Source organism: Oncorhynchus gorbuscha, linkage group LG05 (assembly GCF_021184085.1).
Source record: "Oncorhynchus gorbuscha isolate QuinsamMale2020 ecotype Even-year linkage group LG05, OgorEven_v1.0, whole genome shotgun sequence".
In the NCBI taxonomy this organism is placed as follows: Eukaryota; Metazoa; Chordata; class Actinopteri; order Salmoniformes; family Salmonidae; genus Oncorhynchus; species Oncorhynchus gorbuscha.
The window spans coordinates 68505250-68526763 of NC_060177.1; the positions used below are offsets into that span (position 1 = coordinate 68505250).

The window sequence follows — 21514 nt, forward strand, 5'->3', positions numbered from 1 at the left end:
GTGAATTCAAACTATTAATGCCAATGTACAGCACACATCTTTCGGTAAGGACCTTTATTTTGAAGACCGAAGGTTCTTTGTATTTGACACGGAAGTGATTCCATACATTTCTGCAAAATGTTTCCAGGTTATCAATGCCCACCAAGACAGACGTCCATGCGTGTTTGTTGTTGACGTCTATATTTCCCATTATTTCTGTGTTTAGACGGGATTTACGTTTACTAAAATGTCGAGATTAATCGTCAAAAACCTTCCAAACGGGGTAAGTTATGTTAGAATGTGTTGTTGAATGGAGGATGGAGTTTGAACCAGTATCTGGGCTTGAGAAGACGAATATGACGAGATATTTTCTGACGCCCAGGATCCTTTAATCCTTTAAAGTCCCGATAATAAGCTCTGCAAATTTGATCATGTTCAAATACGTTCGGTATTTCGCATAGCAACTATCGTCACTACTGCCGTTATGTACTTCCAAAAAATGTATAATTTAAATATAAATGATTTTTCGGGTTACTGTACTGCTGCTGGATCAGCCGACCTGCGTGGCAGTATTGAGTCATTTGCGCACTTGGTCAAAAACAATACTTTTTATACATGCATTTTGTTGATGTACATTACCGTGCGTAATAGCGAAAGTCAATGTTTTGCGTACCGAACGTATTTTGTCATTGTTGCGTTTTCAGATCAGGTTAATGCGATATTGAATTTATGGTACTGGTTCAGGTGGAGTGTAGCTACAGATCTAAGCCAACCGTAAAGGGCTAAAACTACACAGCAAATAATTGTATCTATTATTTCGTTCTTGAATTACAGGGGCTAATGTGTGGTAAACTGGAGATGAGTTTGGCTTACGTTTGTGACTGAATTTACTTAACCTGAGTTTAGTTAATGATCGAGTTTACGTTTACCTTAGTTCAAAATTAACTTCTAGCCCCTACCCTCTTAGGCACTTGGGTATCTGAAAGGATAAAATAATATATGTAACTATGTCTGAAGTGGTAGCTCCATCTTGTTTGCTGATAGGCCACGCAGAGTTATCAATCCTCTTAGATGTTTTCTCCACAAGTGCCGATGGAGTAGTGGCTAGGTCTGGGTTGATTTGTTATTCAGGGTTTGTTAAACTGAGTTTAGGTTACTAATGCCGAGCTTTGCCTGCAGATGAAGGAGGAGCGGTTCAAGGAGATGTTTGCTGCCTTTGGAACCTTGACAGACTGCGGCCTGAAGTTCACCAAGGAGGGCAAGTTCCGCAAGTTTGGATTTGTGGGCTTCAAGACTGAGGAGGATGCGGACAAGGCGCTGAAGCATTTCAATAAAAGCTTTGTAGACACGTCCAAAGTAACGGTGAGACAGTTAGCCACCCATACTACTGAGTAGTGGTGAGATGGACAGCTAGCCAATCACAGATTGAATGTCAAATTGGATTTGCTAGCCTGGACAGATAATGCCATCGTCTTCTCTGATAGTGTGTGTTGGTTTTGCCCAGGTGGAGATGTGCAAGTCGTTTGGGGACCCCACTAAGGCCAGAGCCTGGAGTAAACACTCCCGTGGCCCAGCCACAGCCCCCAGGGAGAATAACAAGGTACAGTATAAGGATAGGGCTGCAGTCAAGTGTTTGTTTTTGAATGTTTCATACCATGAGATGTTCCCTTCATCTTCTGGTCATGTCTACACACAGGGTCCTGGGTAACATTGAGGAGTTATTACATTGGGTGTTGATGTACCATAATAACAGGGTACATACTATGATGTATTTTGTGCTGAATTGTTGTGAGAGATCATATTTATTCTTAAAAATTTTTATTGTGTGTTTTTCTCCACCAGGAGAAGAAGAAAAAGAATCCCCCAGTATTCTAGGCAAAGTAAGTACATGTCTGCCTGGCAGAGGAAATACACTATGGATGGCGTGTAAGATATTGCAAATGCCTGAAGTGTTGACAATTATTCTCTTCCTTGACATTCTGGTGATCTGTTTAATATTATTTCTGTTTAAACTTGTGTGTCTGTGTGTCAGCTGGAGGATGACGAGGGTTTCCAGGAGTTTGTGTCAGTGCATCAGAACCGCAACCAGGCATCTACCTGGGCCAACGACACTCTGCCCCAATCAGCAGCCCCCGAGACCGGACAGGGGAGGAGTCAGGAGAAGATGCCTGCCTCCGATGATTACCTTAACTTTGATGAGTCAGATGAGGAGGAGGAAGACCAGGGTAGGTACACATGCTTACATAGACCCTTTGTCTGACAGATGCCGGTGAGGATCTGTGTGTGTAAACGGTGTGTTTTCACTGTCAGGTGCTGATAAGGAGGCTCTGAAGTCTGGCCTGTCTGATATGGAGTACCTGCGCTCCAAAGTGGCACAGACAGAGGGTGCTGCTGTGGAGAAGAACAATGACGATGAGGATGAAGATGCGGAAGACGGGCCTGCCGCTGTGCAGCAGACAGATGGTGCCTATGAGAATAGGGACACAGACTGTATCCAGAGGGCCACAGCACCAGCCACTTCACTGGATCAAAGCCAGGGCAAGCCTGGCAAACAGCAGGAGGTAGGGCAGACTCCTAACCTTGAACCCCTAGCACTTGACGGGCACCAATAACCCTCAAACCTTGGGATTGTATATTTGACCTCAAATCCAACCTTAATCGAACTGATGGAGGTTAGCAGTTAAAACAGCATAATGGTGTAGCATTCTGACAGTGCTATTAAGGTTGAGGGTTTTCATTACCTTTTTCCCTTTGGTAAAATATATATGTGTGTGTGTGTATCTCTCTGCGTTCCACAGACTGAGCCCACCACTGAGTTCACAGTGAAGCTAAGAGGATGTCCCTTCAATGTCAAAGAGGTAAGTGTGTGTGGGTTTTGGGCATGGCATGGGGGTGTGATGAGTTCAGATGATTGTGAAAAGGGAGATATGTCCTTCTATTATGATGCAGTTGTTTGTTTATGTATGACCTCTTGGGTTGTTAATGTGTGAAATCAACAGCAACAAGTACGAGAGTTCATGACTCCTCTGAAGCCTGCAGCCATTCGAATCATCAAGAACGCTACTGGCAACAAAACCGGGTATATATATGTGGACATGCGGTCAGAAGAGGAGGTTGAAAAGGCTCTGAAGAAGAACAAAGATTACATGGGTAAGAATCAGACTGTTGTGTGTGTGTGCATGTTGGTTTCCTCACTGAGAATATAGACATGTATTGTGTTTGTTTGTCCTAAGGGGGGCGCTATATTGAGGTTTTTCGGACGAGTGTGAGGGGTGAGGTGCGCGCGGCGAGGCGGGAGAAAGGGACAGAGAGGAGCTTCACCAGGGAGCTGAAGGATGATGAGGAAGAGGAAGATGTTGCAGAGTCAGGAAGACTCTTCATAAGGAACCTGCCCTACACTTGTACAGAAGAGGAGCTCCAAGACTTATTCTCCAAGCAAGGTGTGCACACACACACACATACTGTACTCCAAGCAAGGAGTGTACTTCAATCAAGGAGTTCACACACACCCCTGACCCCTCAGCCTGTGTTACAGGTCCCCTGGCTGAAGTGGTTTTCCCCATCGACAATCTGACCAAGAAGCCTAAAGGATATGCCTTCGTCTCTTACATGATCCCTGAGAATGCAGTGACAGCACTGGCCCAGCTAGATGGACACATATTCCAGGTACTAATCTCACACCCTTACCCATTGTGTGTTTCTGGCCATTAACCTGTAACATCTAACCTTCTATACCCCCATCTCTTTCTCTCTCAGGGCAGGATGCTGCACCTGCTTCCATCCACTCTGAAAAAGGAGAAGTCTGACTCTGCCCACTCTGGCCCAGGCTCCTCCTCCTACAAACGGCAGAAAGACGCCAAAAACAAAGCCAGTAGTACAAGGTCAGTTACAGTCTAAAGACATCTCTCCTTAGTTTAAAATCTCTCTAAATTGTCCAAGTTTATGTTTACAACCCAGTACTGGAATTGTTCAGTAATCTTATTGCCTTTTTGTGTTTGTTCACATTTTGATGTTTGTCCCTCTACAGCTCCCATAACTGGAACACCCTGTTTCTGGGCACCAGTGCTGTAGCAGATGCTATCGCTGAAAAATACAACACCACCAAGAGCCAAGTCCTGGACCATGTGAGTTCTACTCTCCCGTCTCCTCGGCCCCTTTTACCCATCTTCCTTACCACCGAATACACCTTTCCCCCACCCTCTGCCCCATCATCTTTAATGATGTGATTCTCAGGAGTCTAAGGGGAGTGTAGCAGTGAGGATGGCTTTAGGAGAGACTCAAATTGTCCAGGAGACTCGACAGTTCCTGTTGGACAACCACGTTTGTCTGGACTCCTTCAGTCAGGTATGTTGTAAAACACTCTCTAGGATTTGCTAACCGTCCATAAAGGACATAACATTCTATAAAGTTTAGAACATTATTTAAAGTTATAATTTTGGATTCCGGTTATTTGTGTCTGTGTGTTTAGGCGGCGGGGCCTCGTAGCATGTCTGTGTTCCTGGTGAAGAATCTTCCAGCGGGAGTGATGGTGGAGAACCTGGAGGAACTGTTCTCGCCGCATGGCACCCTGGGTAGAGTGCTGCTGCCGCCTGCAGGCTTGACTGCCATCATAGAATACCTGGAACCCACTGAGGCCAAAAAGCCTTCACTAGACTGGCATACAGCAAGGTGTGTGTGTTCGTTCCATACAAATTTGGCCTATATAATGTAAAAATAGAATGCTGTCTGAGGAAGACCATGGTCCTGTTCAGGGAAGTATATGTAACGGATGTGAAACGGCTAGCTAGTTAGCAGTGGTGCGCGCTAAATAGCGTTTCAATCGGTGATGTCACTTGCTCTGAGACCTTGAAGTAGTGGTTCCCCTTGCTTTGCAAGGGCTGCGGCTTTTGTAGAGCGATGGGTAACGATGCTTCGTGGGTGACTGTTGTTGATGTGTGCAGAGGGTCCCTGGTTCGCACCCGGGTATGGGCGAGGGGACGGTCTAAAGTTATACTGTAACATATACTGCCTCACTCTCTAGTTCCAGCATGTCCCCCTATATTTGGAGTGGGCCCCTACGGGAGTATTCTCAGCAGCCATGCCTAGCAAGACACTTACACCAGATCCGGAGTCCACCACCAAAACCTCAGCACAGGAGGAAGAGGAGGTGGAGGAGGAGGAGGAGGAAGCACTGGGATCCACCCTCTTCATCAAGAACCTCAACTTCACCACAACAGAGGAGACATTGCGTGAGGTAGGGTTAGCATTAGATGATGAGTGAGTCATAGAGGATGCAGTTAGGTCAGAAGTTTTGTTGAATGGCTCATGTTTTTGGTTTGTGTCTTTCTATAGACCTTCTCCAAATGTGGCACATTGAAGACCTGCACCATCTCCAAGAAAAAAGACAAGACTGGTACTGAACATGACATTTTAAAGGCTGCGTGGTCAATCCCACGTCTGCATTGGCCTTGCAGCATTTATGGTTATATGGCCTCTGCAGAAGTCAGGGCGTTGATACTTCTTGCGATTTGCGGAGCATCACAGAGCTGTTGAAGGAAGTTGTCATGGGCGTGAGTTTGTGTTTATACAGGACCTCCCGCCCCCACCTACTGTCAATCAAATCATTTCAATGCGGAGCTATACAGAGCCCTCCGCATTGTTACATACATTTGGGAGGTGCACAGCAATGTGGAACATAGCTAAATTTGGCCTCTGTGTGCCTCCGGAGGCTCCGCAATTACTTCAGTCTCGGACCACAAGCATAAATTGAACATTGGTGTTCTGTGCTGTTTTGTCCCTGTAGGTCAGCTGTTGTCCATGGGGTATGGCTTTGTCACCTATCGGACGCAGAAGGCAGCAGAGAAGGCCATAAGGCAGCTTCAGGTATTGACCCTAGTCCTGATCCTGAACCTTTAACCTCTACACCTATAGATACTGACCTCACCTCTTTCTGTCTCTCTCATCCCCCCCATCTCACTTCTTTCTCTAAGCACTGCAGTGTGGATGAACACCAGTTGGAGTTGAAAGTGTCTGAGAGAGCCACCAAGTGAGTCACTCCATCATACTAATACCATTCATCATACATGGTTACATTAATTAACAACAAACTGATAGGAGTAATTACAGTGTATTCGAAAAGTATTCAAACCCCTTGACTTTTTCGATATTTGGTTGCGGTAAAGCCTTTTTCTGAATTGAATGGGAGAAAATAATGACCACTACAGGGAATAGAGTGTTTACCAGTAACCAAAAGGTTGCAAGATCGAATTCCCGAGCTGACAAGGTAAAAATGTCGTTCTGCCCAGTCATTGAAAATAAGAAATTGTTCTTAACCACTTCTTAGGGATCAAATCTCGTTAACGGGATCGATTTGACAACATCCGGTAAAATGGCAGAGCTCCAAATTCAAATTATTAGAAATATTTAACTTTAATACAATCACAAGTGATTGTATAATCCAGCCACCATGTCAGATTTCAAAAAGGCTTTACGGCAAAAGCAAACCATGCTATTATCTGAGGACAGCACCCCATAAAACAAACACAGACAATCATTTCATCCCGCCAAGCACGACACAAAACTCAGAAATAACAATATAATTATTTGACGAGCTCTTTGAAGAGCTTCTTCTTTTGGCACTCCAATATGTCCCATAAACATCACAAATGGTCCTTTTGTTTGATTAATTCTGTCGCTATATCTCAAATGTCCATTTATTTGGCGCGTTTGATCCAGAAAAACCAGTTCCAACTCGCGCAACATGACTACAAAATCTAAGTTACCTGTAATCTTGGTCCAAACATTTCAAACAACTTTCCTAATACAACTTCATGTATTTTTTTAACGTAAATAATCGATCAAATTTAAGACTGGATAAACTGCGCTCAATAGCGGATAAAAACAAAGTGGAGCGAGCTTTCAGGTCGCGCGCCCCAACCACACACAGTACACTAGACTCAACCTTTGTTCTGAACAGCCCAACTTCTTCATTACACAAAGGGAAAAACAACCAATTTCTAAAGACTGACATCCAGTGGAAGCGATAAGAACTGCAAGCAAGTGCCTTAAATCTAGATCCTCATTGAAAACACTCACCTAAAAAAAATGTTTCCTGAATGGTTTGTTCTCAGGGTTTCGCCTGCCAAATAAGTTCTGTTATACTCAGACATCATTCAAACAGTTTTAGAAACTTACATGTTTTCTATCCAACTAATAATATGCATATCCTAGCTTCTGGGCCTGAGTAGCAGGCAGTATACTTTGGGCACGCTTTTCACCCGGGTGTGAAAATACCGCCCCCTAGCCTAGGGAGGTTATTAACGGACTTGCCTAGTTAAATAAAGGTAAAATAAAAAAATACCCCATAATGACAAAGCAAAAACAGGTTTAGACATTTTGGCAAATCTATTAAATTAAATACTGGAAATGTAACATTTACATAAGTATTCAGACCCTTTACTCAGTATTGTGTTTTAGCAGCGATTACAGCCTAGAGTCCTCTTGGGTATGATGCTACAAGCTTGGCACACCTGTATTTTCAGAGTTTCTCTTCTTTGCAGAGCCTCAAGTTATGTCAGGTTGAATGGGGATTGTCACTGCACAGCTTTTTTCAGGTCTCTCCAGAGATGTTTGATCGGGTTCAAGTCCGGACTCTAGCTGGGCTGCTTAAGGACATTCAGAGACTTGTCCAGAAGCCACTCCTGCGTTGCCTTGGCTGTGTGCTTAGGGTCTTTGTCCAGTCGGAAGGTGAACCTTTGCCCAAGTCTGAGGTCCTGCGTGCTCTGGAGCAGGTTTTCATCAAGGATCTCTCTGTACTTTGCTCAGTTCATCTTACCCTTGATCCCGACTAGACTCCCAGTCTCTGCTGCTGAAAACATCCCCACAGCATGATGCTGCCACCACCATGCGTCACCATTGGGATGGTGCCAGGTTTCCTCCAGATGTGATGCTTGGCATTCAGGCTGAAGAGTACAATCTTGGTTTCAGACCTGAGAATCTTGTTTCTCATGGTCTGAGAGTACTTTAGGTGCCTTTTGGCAAACTCCAAGCGGGCTGTTATGTGCCTTTTTACTGAGAAGTGGCTTCCGTCTGGCCACTCTACCATAAAGACCTGATTGGTGGAGTTCTGCAGAGATGATTGTCCTTCTGGAAGGTTCTCCGGAGTTCTATCAGAATGAACATCAGGTTCTTGGTCACCACCCTGACCAAAGCCTTCTCTCCCGATTGTTCAGTTTGGCCTGGCGGCCAGCTCTAGAAGATTTGTGGTTCCAAACTTATTCCATTTAAGAATGGAGGCAACTGTGTTCTTGGGGACATTCAATGCTGCAAAAATGTTTTGATACCCTTCCCCAGATGTGTGCATCAACACAATCCTGTCTCTGAGCTCTACGGACAATTCCCTCGACCTCATGGCTTGTTTTTTTTCTCTGACATGCACTGTCAACTGTGGGACCTTATATAGACAGGTGTGTGCCTTTCCAAATCATGTCCAATCAATTGAATTTACCACAGGTGGACTCCTATTTGGAGAAACATCTCAAGGATGGTCAATGGAAACGGGGTGCATCTGAGCTCAATTGAGTCTCATCGCAAAGGGTCTAAATACTTATGTAATTAAGGTATTTGTCTTATTTTTGATAAATTTGCAAGAATGTCTAAACCTGTTTTTGCTTTGACGTTATTGGGTATAGATTAATGAGGGATAATGTTCTACTTAATACATTTCAGAATAAGGCTGTAATGTAACAAATTGTGGAGAAGGGGTCTGAATACTCTCCGAATGATCTGTATAAGCATTTATGATGATACAATGCAGCATTTATCCTCTGTGGCAGACCAGGAGGTTGGGTCAAGACGTTTACACAGATCAGACACGGACAGAGTATGAATAGCTCCGTTTCAAGGGTGTTTTTTAAATGATAAATTAAAAAGAAAAGGATAGGACCCTCTCTGGGATAAGGCGCCTTCTGGGCTCCGGGTCTCGCTGTATCCTGTCTGGCACACAAACTCAACTCCCTGCACTTACCTCTGCAACCGTCCTCAACTATACGGGAGTCCTTCTCCCGCTCTCCTTTGTGTGCTGCCCTTCTGGCAGCTTTATGGGCCTTGCACAGCTGGTCAGCAATCAGCCCTTGATTACTCACCAGCTCCCAATTAGTCCTGGCAGGAGAGCCCGTCGAGACCTGGCACGTCCAGCAGATGGAGCCTTTGCCTCGATGTATACTGTCACCAGGCCTCGACGAGTCTCCCGCTGGTGGCTGACCTGTATGCCACACCTTAAAGATATGTGAGTATTTTGTCCTTTTTTTTGTATTTGTTTATTTTGTATAGGTCTGCAGTAATGTCTCGTAAGAAGCAGGCAGAGGGGAAACAGACCAGCTCTAAGATCCTTGTACGCAATGTCCCCTTCCAGGCCACAGTCAGTGAGATACGAGAGCTCTTCTGGTAATATATATATATATACGCACGCACAGACATCCTCAGAGCTTTCCCACTGAGACATTGCATTTTTCATCACTCACTTATGATGATAATATGTATATCCCCTCCAGCACGTTTGGGGAGCTGAAGACTGTTCGTCTGCCAAAGAAAGCGTCCGGTACTGGCACGGGGGCTCACCGCGGGTTTGGCTTTGTAGACTTCCTCACCAAACAAGATGCAAAGGTGAGTGAGGATGAATGAGCACGGTGTGTGTTATTTCTTGTTTCCCCTTTAAAATGTGTGTTGTTGCTGTACAGTAGTGTTGACCGGTCTTGTTATTTCTTGTGTCCCCTGTAGAAAGCATTCTCAGCACTGTGCCACAGCACCCATCTGTATGGGCGGCGGCTGGTTCTAGAGTGGGCCGACGCTGAAGACACTGTAGAGACGCTACGCAGGAAAACAGCAGAGCATTTCCATGGTAACACCCAGCGTACAGATACAGTAATACATTTCAGATTGATGTTTTGAGGAACCTGTTCTCTGATGTCCCTGTCTCTCTCTTTCTCTTAGACATTCCTAAGAAGAAGCGGAAGGCCGAGGTGATGGAGGGTATTATGGAGACGATGGAGGCTGGGGGGACAGAGGATGACTGACCTCTCAACCACACACCCCAACCCAGCCCTGATTGTTGCTCTGTCGACCCATGTGGGTAGGAATGACTGTGTAATCTGGACCTGAGTGACCGGAGAAGAAAGAATCAGATGGACCAGAACTCGACAGAAGCCAATGATTTTGTCAGTGATTCTGCTCAAAGCCTTGACAATCCTCTCAAACACACTGAGGGACTTTGACAGAGCGTTGTTGTTACGCGGAACGGGTGTGGGTGTGTGAGGAGAAAGCGGGACAGAGAGAGTGAATGTCTGTGAGAGAGCTCTGATGATGCATGGGACTCTGATGACATGATTGATAGGATTATTTGTACACAACAATTAAATGTTACCTATCTGCTACTGTAGCTTTAAGTTTTTATTGAATTGTATTTTATCAGAAAATTTAACATATCTATCTACGTTAGAGGGTTAGACTTTTATTTTGAAATTCCTTCATCTTTGGTCACATGAACTATATTGCTAAAAATGGCTGACAGGCGCACACAGATGTCAGTAACAACAGAGAAGATGTTTATGTTTTCTTGTGTTTTTTATTTATCATGGACGTCTGTTCGGGCCGAGATTCATTCTGCAGTTCTCGATAAACAAACTGGCCTGCTGTCCTTGGAAGAGGGGTTCCGAGACGACTATGTAGCCTGGGCGAACTTTACCGACGACATCAAGAACTCGGGGTAAATTCAGTCATCTGATGTAGCTGTATCTCTGGGCTAGGGCATTACCGAGTTCCTCCGCTAACGCGCACCAACTCCCTGGACCAGAGCTAATCTAGGTTCATAGACGATGTAGGAATAAAAATATGCGTTTGGGTAAACAGTGAGTAACCACCACCATTTTATCAGAATATGACTTCTGAATAAGTCTAGACAACGTTGGATTGATAATTGGGGTATGGCAGGCGATGTTGTCCCCATGTTGCGGAATAAAGAGATGTTGAAAGTCTAGGTTTGAAATAAAATGTAACCAATTACTGTTCCAAATTCTAATATGAACAGAACATTTTTAAATCTACAAGGGCCTCATTTATAAACGGTAGGTACATTTCACCCGAGATTTGTACAGAAATACTGAGATGTATAAACTTGGCGCAAGCCATATATACGCATCAGACCTGTCATAAAAATGTATGCATACCTGAACGAGGATTAACGCCCTACAGTCACTTGTTATGCTTACAATAACACCCTTTATTTGCTGTATAGTTTGGTACGATTCATGCAAAAGACGAGTTGTTAGATATTTACTTGGCAAGTTGTTGTGGACCTGTCAGCATACATTTTTTTGCATTAACTTTTCCCCCAACTTAAATGTGATGGACTGCAAGGGAATTCTGAAACGTAGGGCAGGCTACAAACAAATATGGAATTACAGTAGCTTACTAAGGCCTACTTCAATGTAAAAATGACTGTATACCAGTATTATAAGCCACACTGCCTATGACAGTCCAAAACAACCATTCGGAGTTGAACTCCTCACCCAAACAAATTTGATCATGATGTATTTACTATGTGTTCTCTCCCTTAGCTGGGCATATCTGGAAGTGACCACTAGCGGACGCTATAATGATAGTATCCAGGCATATGCTTCCGGGGCCGTTGAGGCTGCAGTCACCTCCCAGGTAAGGTAGAGACCGTCTGCCCCAACCCCTAAACTAAAACCATATCCTGCTGGGGGCAGTGGAGTCAATCTATAGCTGATTGTGTTTGTCTCAGCTGATCTATAAGCACTGGATGAACACTCTTATGGGGTACTGCGGTCCGTTTACCTTCGAGTCGGGATTCTGCCAGAGACTGAAGGATTACATCACTTCCAACCTGCAATGGGTCAGACAGCAGATAGAGGAGCATCCACACTGTCCCTACTGGCACCAGGTACTGGCTGGGTCTGGGTCAGCCAGCATGCTAAATTATGAAGTGTCTGCGCCTTTTCTCTGTCTAAACAGTAAAGAATTATTGCTAGTGTGGCTCATTCAGTATACATTTGGGATCTAAGAACATCTTAGAGAATATTTTTCATTTAGACTTTCTCTCAGGTGCGGTTGGCGTTGCTGCAGCTGAAAGGTCTGGAGGACGGTTACAATGATCAGCTGTCATTTCCCAGTGGCCCTTTCACTCTCAACCCCTTCGGCTTCCTGTAAGTGTGGTCTGTGATTGGTGGATTTGAGTTCACCCCAATAGTGACAGTCTCTGTAAGCACCCTTGATTTAACGCGGAGTACCGACCTCGTGGCCTCGCGGGTGAAATGTTGCTCGTATTTTTCATCCTTTCATAATGAATAATCATTACTTCAAAAACCTGCTGAAAATCCGCCGTTTTCGATGTCTTCTGTGATGTACGTTTATAAACTGTAAATATAATATATTTCAACTCTGTATCTGACATACAGGTGTCATGTTTTTGTTAAGCTCGTAACCACGTGTGTGAGGTGGGTCCTTTTGTTTCCAAGTAGATTTGTTTAAGTCCTTCCTTCTGTAGCTCAGTTGGTAGAGCATGGCGCTTGTAACGCCAGGGTAGTGGGTTCGATCCCCGGGGACCACCCATACGTAGAATGTATGCACACATGACTGTAAGTCGCTTTGGATAAAAGCGTCTGCTAAATGGCATATATTATTATTATTTATTATTATTATCTCCGGAGCAATGTAAATGGTTCCAATGGGGTGAGCTAAATGAAGTGTGGCCAATCATGCCTTGCATCACAGCTCTGACAACCCTCAATTTTTATGTGGCTATTCAGACTTTTCCAGATGGGAGGAGACCTAGAGGATCTTGAAGGGGCCCTAAACAAATCCAGCCATTCACGGACTCTGGGCTCCGGCTCTTGCTCCGCCCTCATCAAGCTGTTGCCTGGCAACAAGGATCTACTGGTGTCTCATGATACCTGGAACATCTACCAGGCCATGCTGCGCATCCTAAAAAAGTACCAGTTTGCCTACCGTGTCTCTCCTACAGGTAACCCTAACCCCTAAACCTCTCATAATGATAACTTAACTCTCAACGTCCCCCCTTTCCCCCTAACATATACACTCTTCATGAAACACTCCTTGAAACTCTGCATCTGAACACTGGGAAAGTCCAAACATGAGTTATGTGGTTCAGAGTTCTATATTTTGAGTTTGATTTCTGTGTTCTGTTGTTCTCAGACAGTGATATGATCCCTGGTGGAACCCAGGCTTTCTCTTCCTACCCAGGCTCCATCTTCTCTGGAGATGACTTCTACATCCTTAGCACTGGGCTGGTGAGAGCTGTGTGTAATATGTGTGGACATAGCATATACAATGTGTGTAGTCTTTTTATTTTAAAGATGTCCCTCAGGTTACTCTGGAGACCACCATTGGCAACAGTAACCCTGCCCTCTGGAAGTTTGTTCAACCAACCGGAGCAGTGATGGAGTGGCTGAGGAACATCGTAGCCAATCGGCTGGCTACAACTGGCAAGGCGTGGGCAGAGATTTTCAGCAAACACAACAGCGGAACGTAAGTCTCTGTGGTCCCTCTGGTTGACATTTCCCCTTTTTCCTATAGATAACCTACATGGTGGACATCTTTCCGGTTCGGTCAGGCTGGAGCTCTGCAAACCAACTCTCGTACAGGCTTTTGAACTATCCATTTAAAGGAAACTAGGAGAGGAAGAGTGAAGGGAACTATCTTTTTAAGGAATGAAGGGAAGTAAAACTATAATCGAGTTTACAAAACATCACATTAAATATCATGAGTGGGGGGAGGACAGAGTCAGCAGTTAAGTCAGCTGATAAAGTAGTGTCTCTAAAGTGCTGAGTTGTCTTTTATGACACACACTTCAGGCAGGCCTGGGAAAGCAGGGCTGGGACTTATCAGTAATGCCCACTCAGGCCAAAGTCCCCTGAGGTCAAAAGTGACACACTCATGTTGTTTTGTATGGTTACATTTATCTGTCTTCTGCAGCTTTTTTGTTTATTTCTCTAGCCTATCTCTATCAGTGGAAGCTAGTGGGAGGAGCTATATACTTTGTAATGGCTGGAATAGAATGGAATCCAACATGTGGTTTCCATATGTTTGATACTGTTCCATTTATTCCATTCCCGGATTTACAATGAGCCGTCCGCCTATAGCTCCTTCCACCAGTCTTCTCTGATCTCTAGAATATCTACCAAGTGTCTTATCAGCCTCAGTTACTCAGCACAGTGGAACCTGAGAGTGACTACATTTACATTTAAGTCATTTAGTGTATCATAGTCATTAATTACTCAGCCTCTAAACAGACCCACATACCACAGTGTCTACCTTTTAAAGTTAAAGTATTCACTCGTGTGTGTGTGTGTGTGTGTGTGTGTGTGTGTGTGTGTGTGTGTGTGTGTGTGTGTGTGTTAGGTATAATAACCAGTGGATGATAGTGGACTACAGGCATTTCACTCCAGGGATGACAGAGACTAAGGAGCAGCTGTTTACTGTGCTGGAGCAGATCCCGTAAGACAGGCAACACACATACACACAACAACCTCTCAACACTTATACATTTTGAGAAATGGGCTGGTTATTTATCAGTAACATTAATAGGTGTGTGTGTTTCTGTTCTGTAGTGGGCTAGTTGTTCACTCTGATAAAACCCAGGAATTGCTGCAGAAAGGCTACTGGTCTAGTTACAACATCCCGTAAGTACCAATAACAAACTACCACACACTAGTAATGACTATATAATTAATAAAAAGAGGAGTTGACTGTGTCGGTCTTGCAGGTGTTGGAGAGGATGGTTATAATTTGTTCAGCTTTAACGTGTATATGTGTGACGCACACTCTCGCTTTGTGTTTGTGTAGGTACTATGAGGAGGTGTTTAATGCCAGCGGCTGTAGAGAACTGGTAGAGCAGTTTGGTCCATGGTTTTCTCTGGACATGAATCCTCGAGCCCAGATCTTCAGAAGGAACCAATCACACGTCACAGACATGGACTCCATGGTCCGCCTCATGAGGTACACGCCTCCATTCAGAGGCTTCAATCCAAATGTGTCACAGGAGGGAGATGGACAGACCTGCTTTTATACACGGTCATTTCCACGTAAAAGGACCCATGAGCACCAATGTGAAGTTTATAGGAACATGTCAAAAGTGTTTTTAATTTGAATTAAGGCATACATTTGGAATAAGCAAAGGCTTTGATAAGTGGTCATACAGATGGACAATGGGTCCAAATCAAAGTTAATTTGTTACGTGGCCGAATACAACAGGTGTAGTAAACTTTACAGTGAAATGCTTACTTACAGGCTCTAACCAATAGTGCAAAAAAAGGTATTAGGTGAACAATAGGTAGGTAAAGAAATAAAACAACAGTAAAAAGACAGGCTATATACAGTAGCGAGGCTACATACAGACACCGGTTAGTCAGGCTGATTGAGGTAGTATGTACATGTAGATATGGTTAAAGTGACTATGCATATATGATGAACAGAGAGTAGCAGTAGCGTAAAAGAGGGGTTAGCGGGTGGTGGGTGGGACACAATGCAGATAGCCCGGTTAGCCAATGTGCGGGAGCACTGGTTGGTTGGCCCAATTGAGGTAGAATGTACATGAATGTATAGTTAGTGACAATGCATATATGATAAACAGAGAGTAGCAGCAGCGCAAAAAGAGGGGTTGGGCGGGGGCATACAATGCAAATAGTCCAGGTAGCCATTTGATTACCTGTTCAGGAGATAGATATGAATGTACTTTGGTGTGAAAAGTACAAATCAATCCCAGAACAACAGCAAAAAACCTTGTGAAGATGCTGGAGGAAACGGGTACAAAAGTATCTATATCTACAGTAAAAAGAGTCCTATATCGACATAACCTGAAAGGCCGCTCAGCAAGGAAGAAGCCACTGCTCCACAACCATCATAAAAAAGCCAGACTACGGTTTGCAACTGCACATGGGGACAAAGATTGTACTTTAAGGGGAAATGTCCTCTGGTTTGATGAAACAAAAATAGACCTGTTTGGCCATAATGATCATCGTTAAATTAGGAGGGCAAAGGGGGAGGCTTGCAAGCCGAAGAACACCATCCCAACCGTGAAGCACGGGGGTGGCAGCATCATGTTGTGGGGGTGCTTTGCTGCAGGAGGGACTAGTGCACTTTACAAAATAGATGGCATCATGAGGAATTGAAAATGATGTGGATATATTGAAGCAACATCTCAAGACATCAGTCAGGATGTTAAAGTTTGGTCGCAAACGGGTCTTCCAAATGGACAATGACCCCAAGCATACTTCCAAAGTTGTGGCAAAATGGCTTAAGGACAACAAAGTCAAGGTGGCCAGAATTGAAAAAGTGTGTTGCGAACTAGGAGGCCAACAAACCTGACTCAGTTCCACCAGCTCTTGGGAATGGGACAAAATTCACCCAACTTATTGTGGGAAGCTTGTGGAAGGCTTTCTGAAACGTTTGACCCAAGTTAAACAATTTAAAGGCAATGCTACCAAATACTAATTGAGTGTATGTAAACTTCTGACCCAGTGGGAATGTGATGAAAGAAATGAAAGCTGAAACAAATCATTCTCTCTACTATTATTCTGACATTTCACATTCTTAAAATAAAGTGGTGATCCTAACTGACCTAAGACAGGGAATATTTACTTGGATCAAATGTCAGGAATTGTGAAAAACTGAGTTGAAATGTATTTGGCTAAGGCGTATGTAAACTTCTGACTTAAACTGTCGATTATATATTTTTTAAAGTGTTGAACATCTAAAATATTTTCAGAAAATAAAGCTTTAGCACCAAGAAGATAAAACTTTATTTACTTTACCTTCATTTAACTAGGCAAGTCAGTTGTCTCTAGAGAGTTGAAAACAGCAGGTCTGGGACAGGTAGCACATCCGGTGAACAGATCAGGGTTCCATAGGTGCAGGCAGAACAGTTGAAACTGGAGCAGCAGCACGGCCAGGTGGACTGGGGACAGAAAGGAGTCATCAGGCCAGGTTGTCCTGAGGCATGGTCCTAGGGCTCAGGTCCTCCGAGAGAGAATTAGAGAGAGCATACTTAAATTCACACAGGACACCAGATAAGACAGGAGAAATACTCCAGATATAACAGACTGACCCTAGCCCCCTGACACAAACTACTGCAGCATAAATACTGGAGGGTGAGACAGGAGGGGTCGGGAGACACTGGCCCTGTCCGACGATACCCCCGGACAGGACCAAACCGGCAGGATATGTCCATTGCTCATGTTTCTTGGACCAAGCAAGTCTGGAGCTAGGGGAGTTAGAGCCCTGTCTAGGCAGGATATAACCCCACCCACTTTGCCAAAGCACAGCCCCCACACCACTAGCGGGATATCTTCAACCACCAACACACTACCATAAGACAAGGCTGAGTATACATGGGGCCAAAGGTGTAACGTTAACTTACACAGCGACTCAACTTTCGTAAAACTTGTTCAGGAAACCTAAACTCGATTCTGAACCTTAAAACTTACTTCAAATATGATGCTTTCGCCAATCGCGAAAAGAGCTTGTGGAGCTGTGGAAATATTCTCTCTTCTGTCTGGTATTCTTATTCTTTTTTATCTCGCAACCAACGTTGATATTGTCTCTTCCCTGTCCTCGATTTGAAAAGGTTAAAATAAATGCTTCTTTTAACGTGGTGAAATGAGATATCAATCAGCATCAAACTGCCAGTAGCAAATTAAATTTTGGTAGATGTGTGTTGTGCTGTACATTGATGTCCAAACTTGTGAAACGTAGACGTATATGATTGGTTCAGATTTGGTCTGGACTAGAGGTCGACCGATTATGATTTTTTTCACCGCTGATACCGATTAATCGGCCGATTTAAATAAAATAAAAAAATATTGTTTTTGAAAACAATTTTTAAACAATTTCAATTTAAAAAACATGTATTTATTTGTAATAATAATGACAATTGCAACAATACTGAATGAACATAATATAATACATCAATCAAATCAATTTAGCCTCAAGTAAATAATGAAACATATTCAATTTGGTTTAAATAATGCAAAAACAACACTGGAGAAGAAAGCAAAAGTGCAATATGTGCTATGTAACATTTCAGTTCCATGCTCAGAACATGAGAACATATGAAAGCTGGTGGTTCCTTTTAACATCTTTAATATTCCCAGGTAAATTTTAGGTTGTAGTTATTATAGGAATTACAGGACTATTTCCCTCTATACCATTTGTATTTCATTAACATTTGACTATTGGATGTTCTTATAGGCACTTTAGTGTTGCCAGTGTAACAGTATAGCTTCCGTCCCTCTCCTCGCTCCTCCCTGGGCTCGAACCAGCAACACAACGACAACAGCCACCATCGAAGCAGCGTTACCCATGTAGAGCAAGGGAAACAACCACTGCAAGGCTCAGAGCGAGTGACGTTTGAAACGCTATTAGCGTGCGCTAACTAGCTAGTCATTTCACTTCGGTTACACCAGCCTCATCTCGGAAGTTGATAGGCTTGAAGTCATAAACAGCGCAATGCTTGACGCACAACGAAGAGCTGCTGGCAAAACGCACAAAAGTGCTGTTCAAATGAATGTTTACGCGCATGCTTCTACCTAGAGATTGTTTTTTATAAGATAAGTTTAATGCTAGCTAGCAACATACCTTGGTTTACTGCATTCGCGTAACATGCAGTCTCCTTGTGGAGTGCACTGAGAGAGAGGCAGGTCGTTATATTGCGTTGGACTAGTTAACTGTACGGTTGCAAGATTGGATCCCCCGAGCTGACAAGGTGAAAATCTGTCTTTCTGCCCCTGAACGAGGCAGTTAACCCACCGTTCCTAGGCCGTCATTGAAAATAAGAATGTGTTCTTAACTGACTCTCTCTCAGTGCACTCCATAAGGAGACTGCATGTTACGCGAATGCAGTAAACCAAGGTATGTTGCTAGTTAAATAAAGCTATTACATTTTTTTTATATATAAAAATTTTACATCTGCAAATCGGTGCCCAAAAATACTGATTTCCGATTGTTATGAAAACTTGAAATTGGCACTAATTAATCGGCCATTCCAATTAATCGGTCGACCTCTAGTCTGGACCATCCAAATTTTGTCTTGTTTGGGGAAGAGCTCATTAAAATAATAGCCACTGTGTAGAATAATACCCAAATATGCAAACATGGATATTGCATATTTATACCTTTTTTGTACCTATTTAGAAAGAATCACCATGAAGAGAATTACATTCATAGTTATGCATTTCTTTGTATTACACATCAGGAACCCATGATTCCGTTACTGCAATTCCGTTGCCAGGTGTAAAATCCACTTCACTTGCTGTATGTAGTTCAATATCCAAGAGATTTTCTCAATGTGTCATGTCATAGCTGACACCCCATTTGTTCTGCAGACATTGTTGAATCTTAATTCAGATCAGGTATTTAAGAGTTTTTGGAATATTTGGACACAAACTGAGGAAGATGTTTCCAAACTTTGCATCTGTACAGTTCTTCCAGTAAATGTTTTGTAAAATGTTCAGTGTAAATGGTTAAAAGTAGTGCTTGTGCAGAGTTATGTTTTGTTTGGCATACCTTTAAGTGAAAAATCGGAGTCTCAGCTCAATTCCGTTACTGTGGAATTGTCCACACCTGACCTGTATACGAGTACCCCTACTGACATTTTAGCCTATGTATAAAAATATCCCTTCCCGCTCTCTCTGTGTAGGTATAATAACTTTAAAGAGGACCCATTGTCACGGTGCGAGGGCTGCGACCCGCCTGCTAACGGGGAGAACACCATCTCAGCCCGCTCCGACCTGAACCAAGCTAATGGGACATATCCCTTTGGAGCGCTGAAGCAGAGACCACATGGTGGAACGGATATGAAGGTAAGGCTGTACTCCCTCTACTTTTGTCTTGCTCCTCCATCTATCTAAGTATGAATTAGGTGAGCTGTAATGTCATGCCTCCTGTGGGTATCACTAATTGGCTGTGTGCGTACCATTCCTTGTGTGTAGGTGACGTCTTATGAGATGTGGCGTGAGTTTGGGTTCTTGGCAGCGAGTGGACCCACGTGGGACCAGGTACCTGCTTTCCAGTGGAGTTCCTCTCCCTACTCAGACCTGATGCACATGGGACACCCCGACACCTGGGCTTTCACACCTATACATGTCACCTGGTCTACCTAACCCGTAACCTTTTAAATGAACCCTACACACACACATCCATCAGTGTAAGAAAATAAACTGAGGGGTGCTGGATTTCATTTGAAAAGAGGAAATGATTACAAATGTAATGCAAATGGATATACAGTACAACAGTAAGCATATGTTTACTGCACTGCTGTTTGAGATAAGGGAATGTGTTTTAACAGTTTAAAAAACAAAATCATTTTTTGCTCATACTGGCTGTCTCATATTGAATGTAATGTGAGATGGTATAACTCTGTTTGAAATTAGACTTCCACTATTGACAATATTGGGGTAGGAAATTGTACCTCTTAGATGCACAAAAAATACTTTGTTTGGGCAATAGAGAATGACTTTTGTTATCCATTTTTAAATCTTCAATTTGAATTCTAAAGTATTCTACCATTTGATTCATGCTGCTAAGGCACTGGTCAATTAATTTAATTCATATCAACGCTATTAAGACCGTAATCAGATCAAAATATGTATTACATTTCTCATTTGACAGGAAAAGGCTTGAATGTGTCCAGTTTTTTTTATTCAAATGGTCAATGGTTGTCATTAAATGAGTTTTGAACTTCAGTTGTGTGCTGTAGCTTAATCATAAATACAAAGCTGGCATACTGTCTTATCAGATGGCACAGACTTTCTGAAGCCTACCTGAAAGCAAAAGAGAAACATTCTTTTCTCACCACTTTTTCATAGCAGGACTTTTTCGTAGCAGGTTAAAGACAGGTTGTTAGGAAAAGGGTTCTAGTTAGAGTTAGCGAAAATGGTCTCCTAACCTGCTACGAAAATCAGTTCGTATCAAAGTAATGTGAAAAGTGTCCTGAAAGCAAAACAATTGACTGATAAAGGGATATACGGTCATCACACCTTTTTAGATCCAATGACAATGCAGGTGGCTCTGCTTTCCACCAATCAACTGTTTATCTGAGTTTGATCTTTCTGATTCCTCTGCCTTTCAATTCAATGGTCATAAATATTCCTGCATAAACTGAGTTTGAAATGTAACTACCAGTAACTGTTACTAGTACTAGCTAGTTTTCTCATATGAACTGCTTACTTCAGATGTAGCTAGTTTAGAGCTGGATGGTCATGATTTAGTTTGCAATTGTATCAAAGCATGCTTGCTAGCTGGTTAACTTCGGATCTGAGTTAGCTGGAGAGCTAGATAGTATGGGGATGTGTGGCTAGCTAGGTGCTGCACTTTTGATATCAAGAAAAACACAGATACGGAAGTTGTACTTTGACTGGTAAATTCTGTTGTCTGTCTTAACCTTGACAACATGGCAAGCAATGTGCGGTAGTATTGCAGAGAACAGCTCGAGGCTTGATGTTGGACTAAACCACGTCATCCCTGT

General features: G+C 43.3%; 2 protein-coding genes across 2 annotated transcripts; both read left to right on the forward strand.

Moving 5' to 3' along the window:
* The first annotated feature begins 123 nt into the window (after nt 1-123).
* rbm19 (RNA binding motif protein 19) lies at nt 124-10388 on the forward strand. The gene is given in 24 exon segments (XM_046350916.1): nt 124-262; nt 1159-1341; nt 1484-1584; nt 1695-1696; nt 1828-1859; nt 2012-2204; nt 2290-2540; nt 2778-2837; nt 2979-3129; nt 3213-3419; nt 3515-3645; nt 3736-3860; nt 4007-4103; nt 4213-4323; nt 4448-4616; nt 4619-4647; nt 5000-5212; nt 5311-5371; nt 5762-5841; nt 5949-6004; nt 9289-9402; nt 9510-9621; nt 9736-9856; nt 9949-10388. Coding segments are annotated over 24 exon segments (2718 nt in total). The 5' UTR covers nt 124-226; the 3' UTR covers nt 10032-10388.
* Nucleotides 10368-20732, forward strand: plbd2 (phospholipase B domain containing 2). The gene is made up of 12 exons (XM_046350915.1): nt 10368-10720; nt 11571-11664; nt 11759-11917; nt 12079-12179; nt 12783-12997; nt 13189-13283; nt 13361-13521; nt 14395-14490; nt 14604-14675; nt 14839-14991; nt 19688-19850; nt 19980-20732. Exons 1-12 carry the CDS (start codon nt 10515-10517, stop codon nt 20148-20150), a joined length of 1686 nt encoding a protein of 561 aa, XP_046206871.1. The 5' UTR covers nt 10368-10514; the 3' UTR covers nt 20151-20732.
* Nucleotides 20733-21514: the final 782 nt, after the last annotated feature.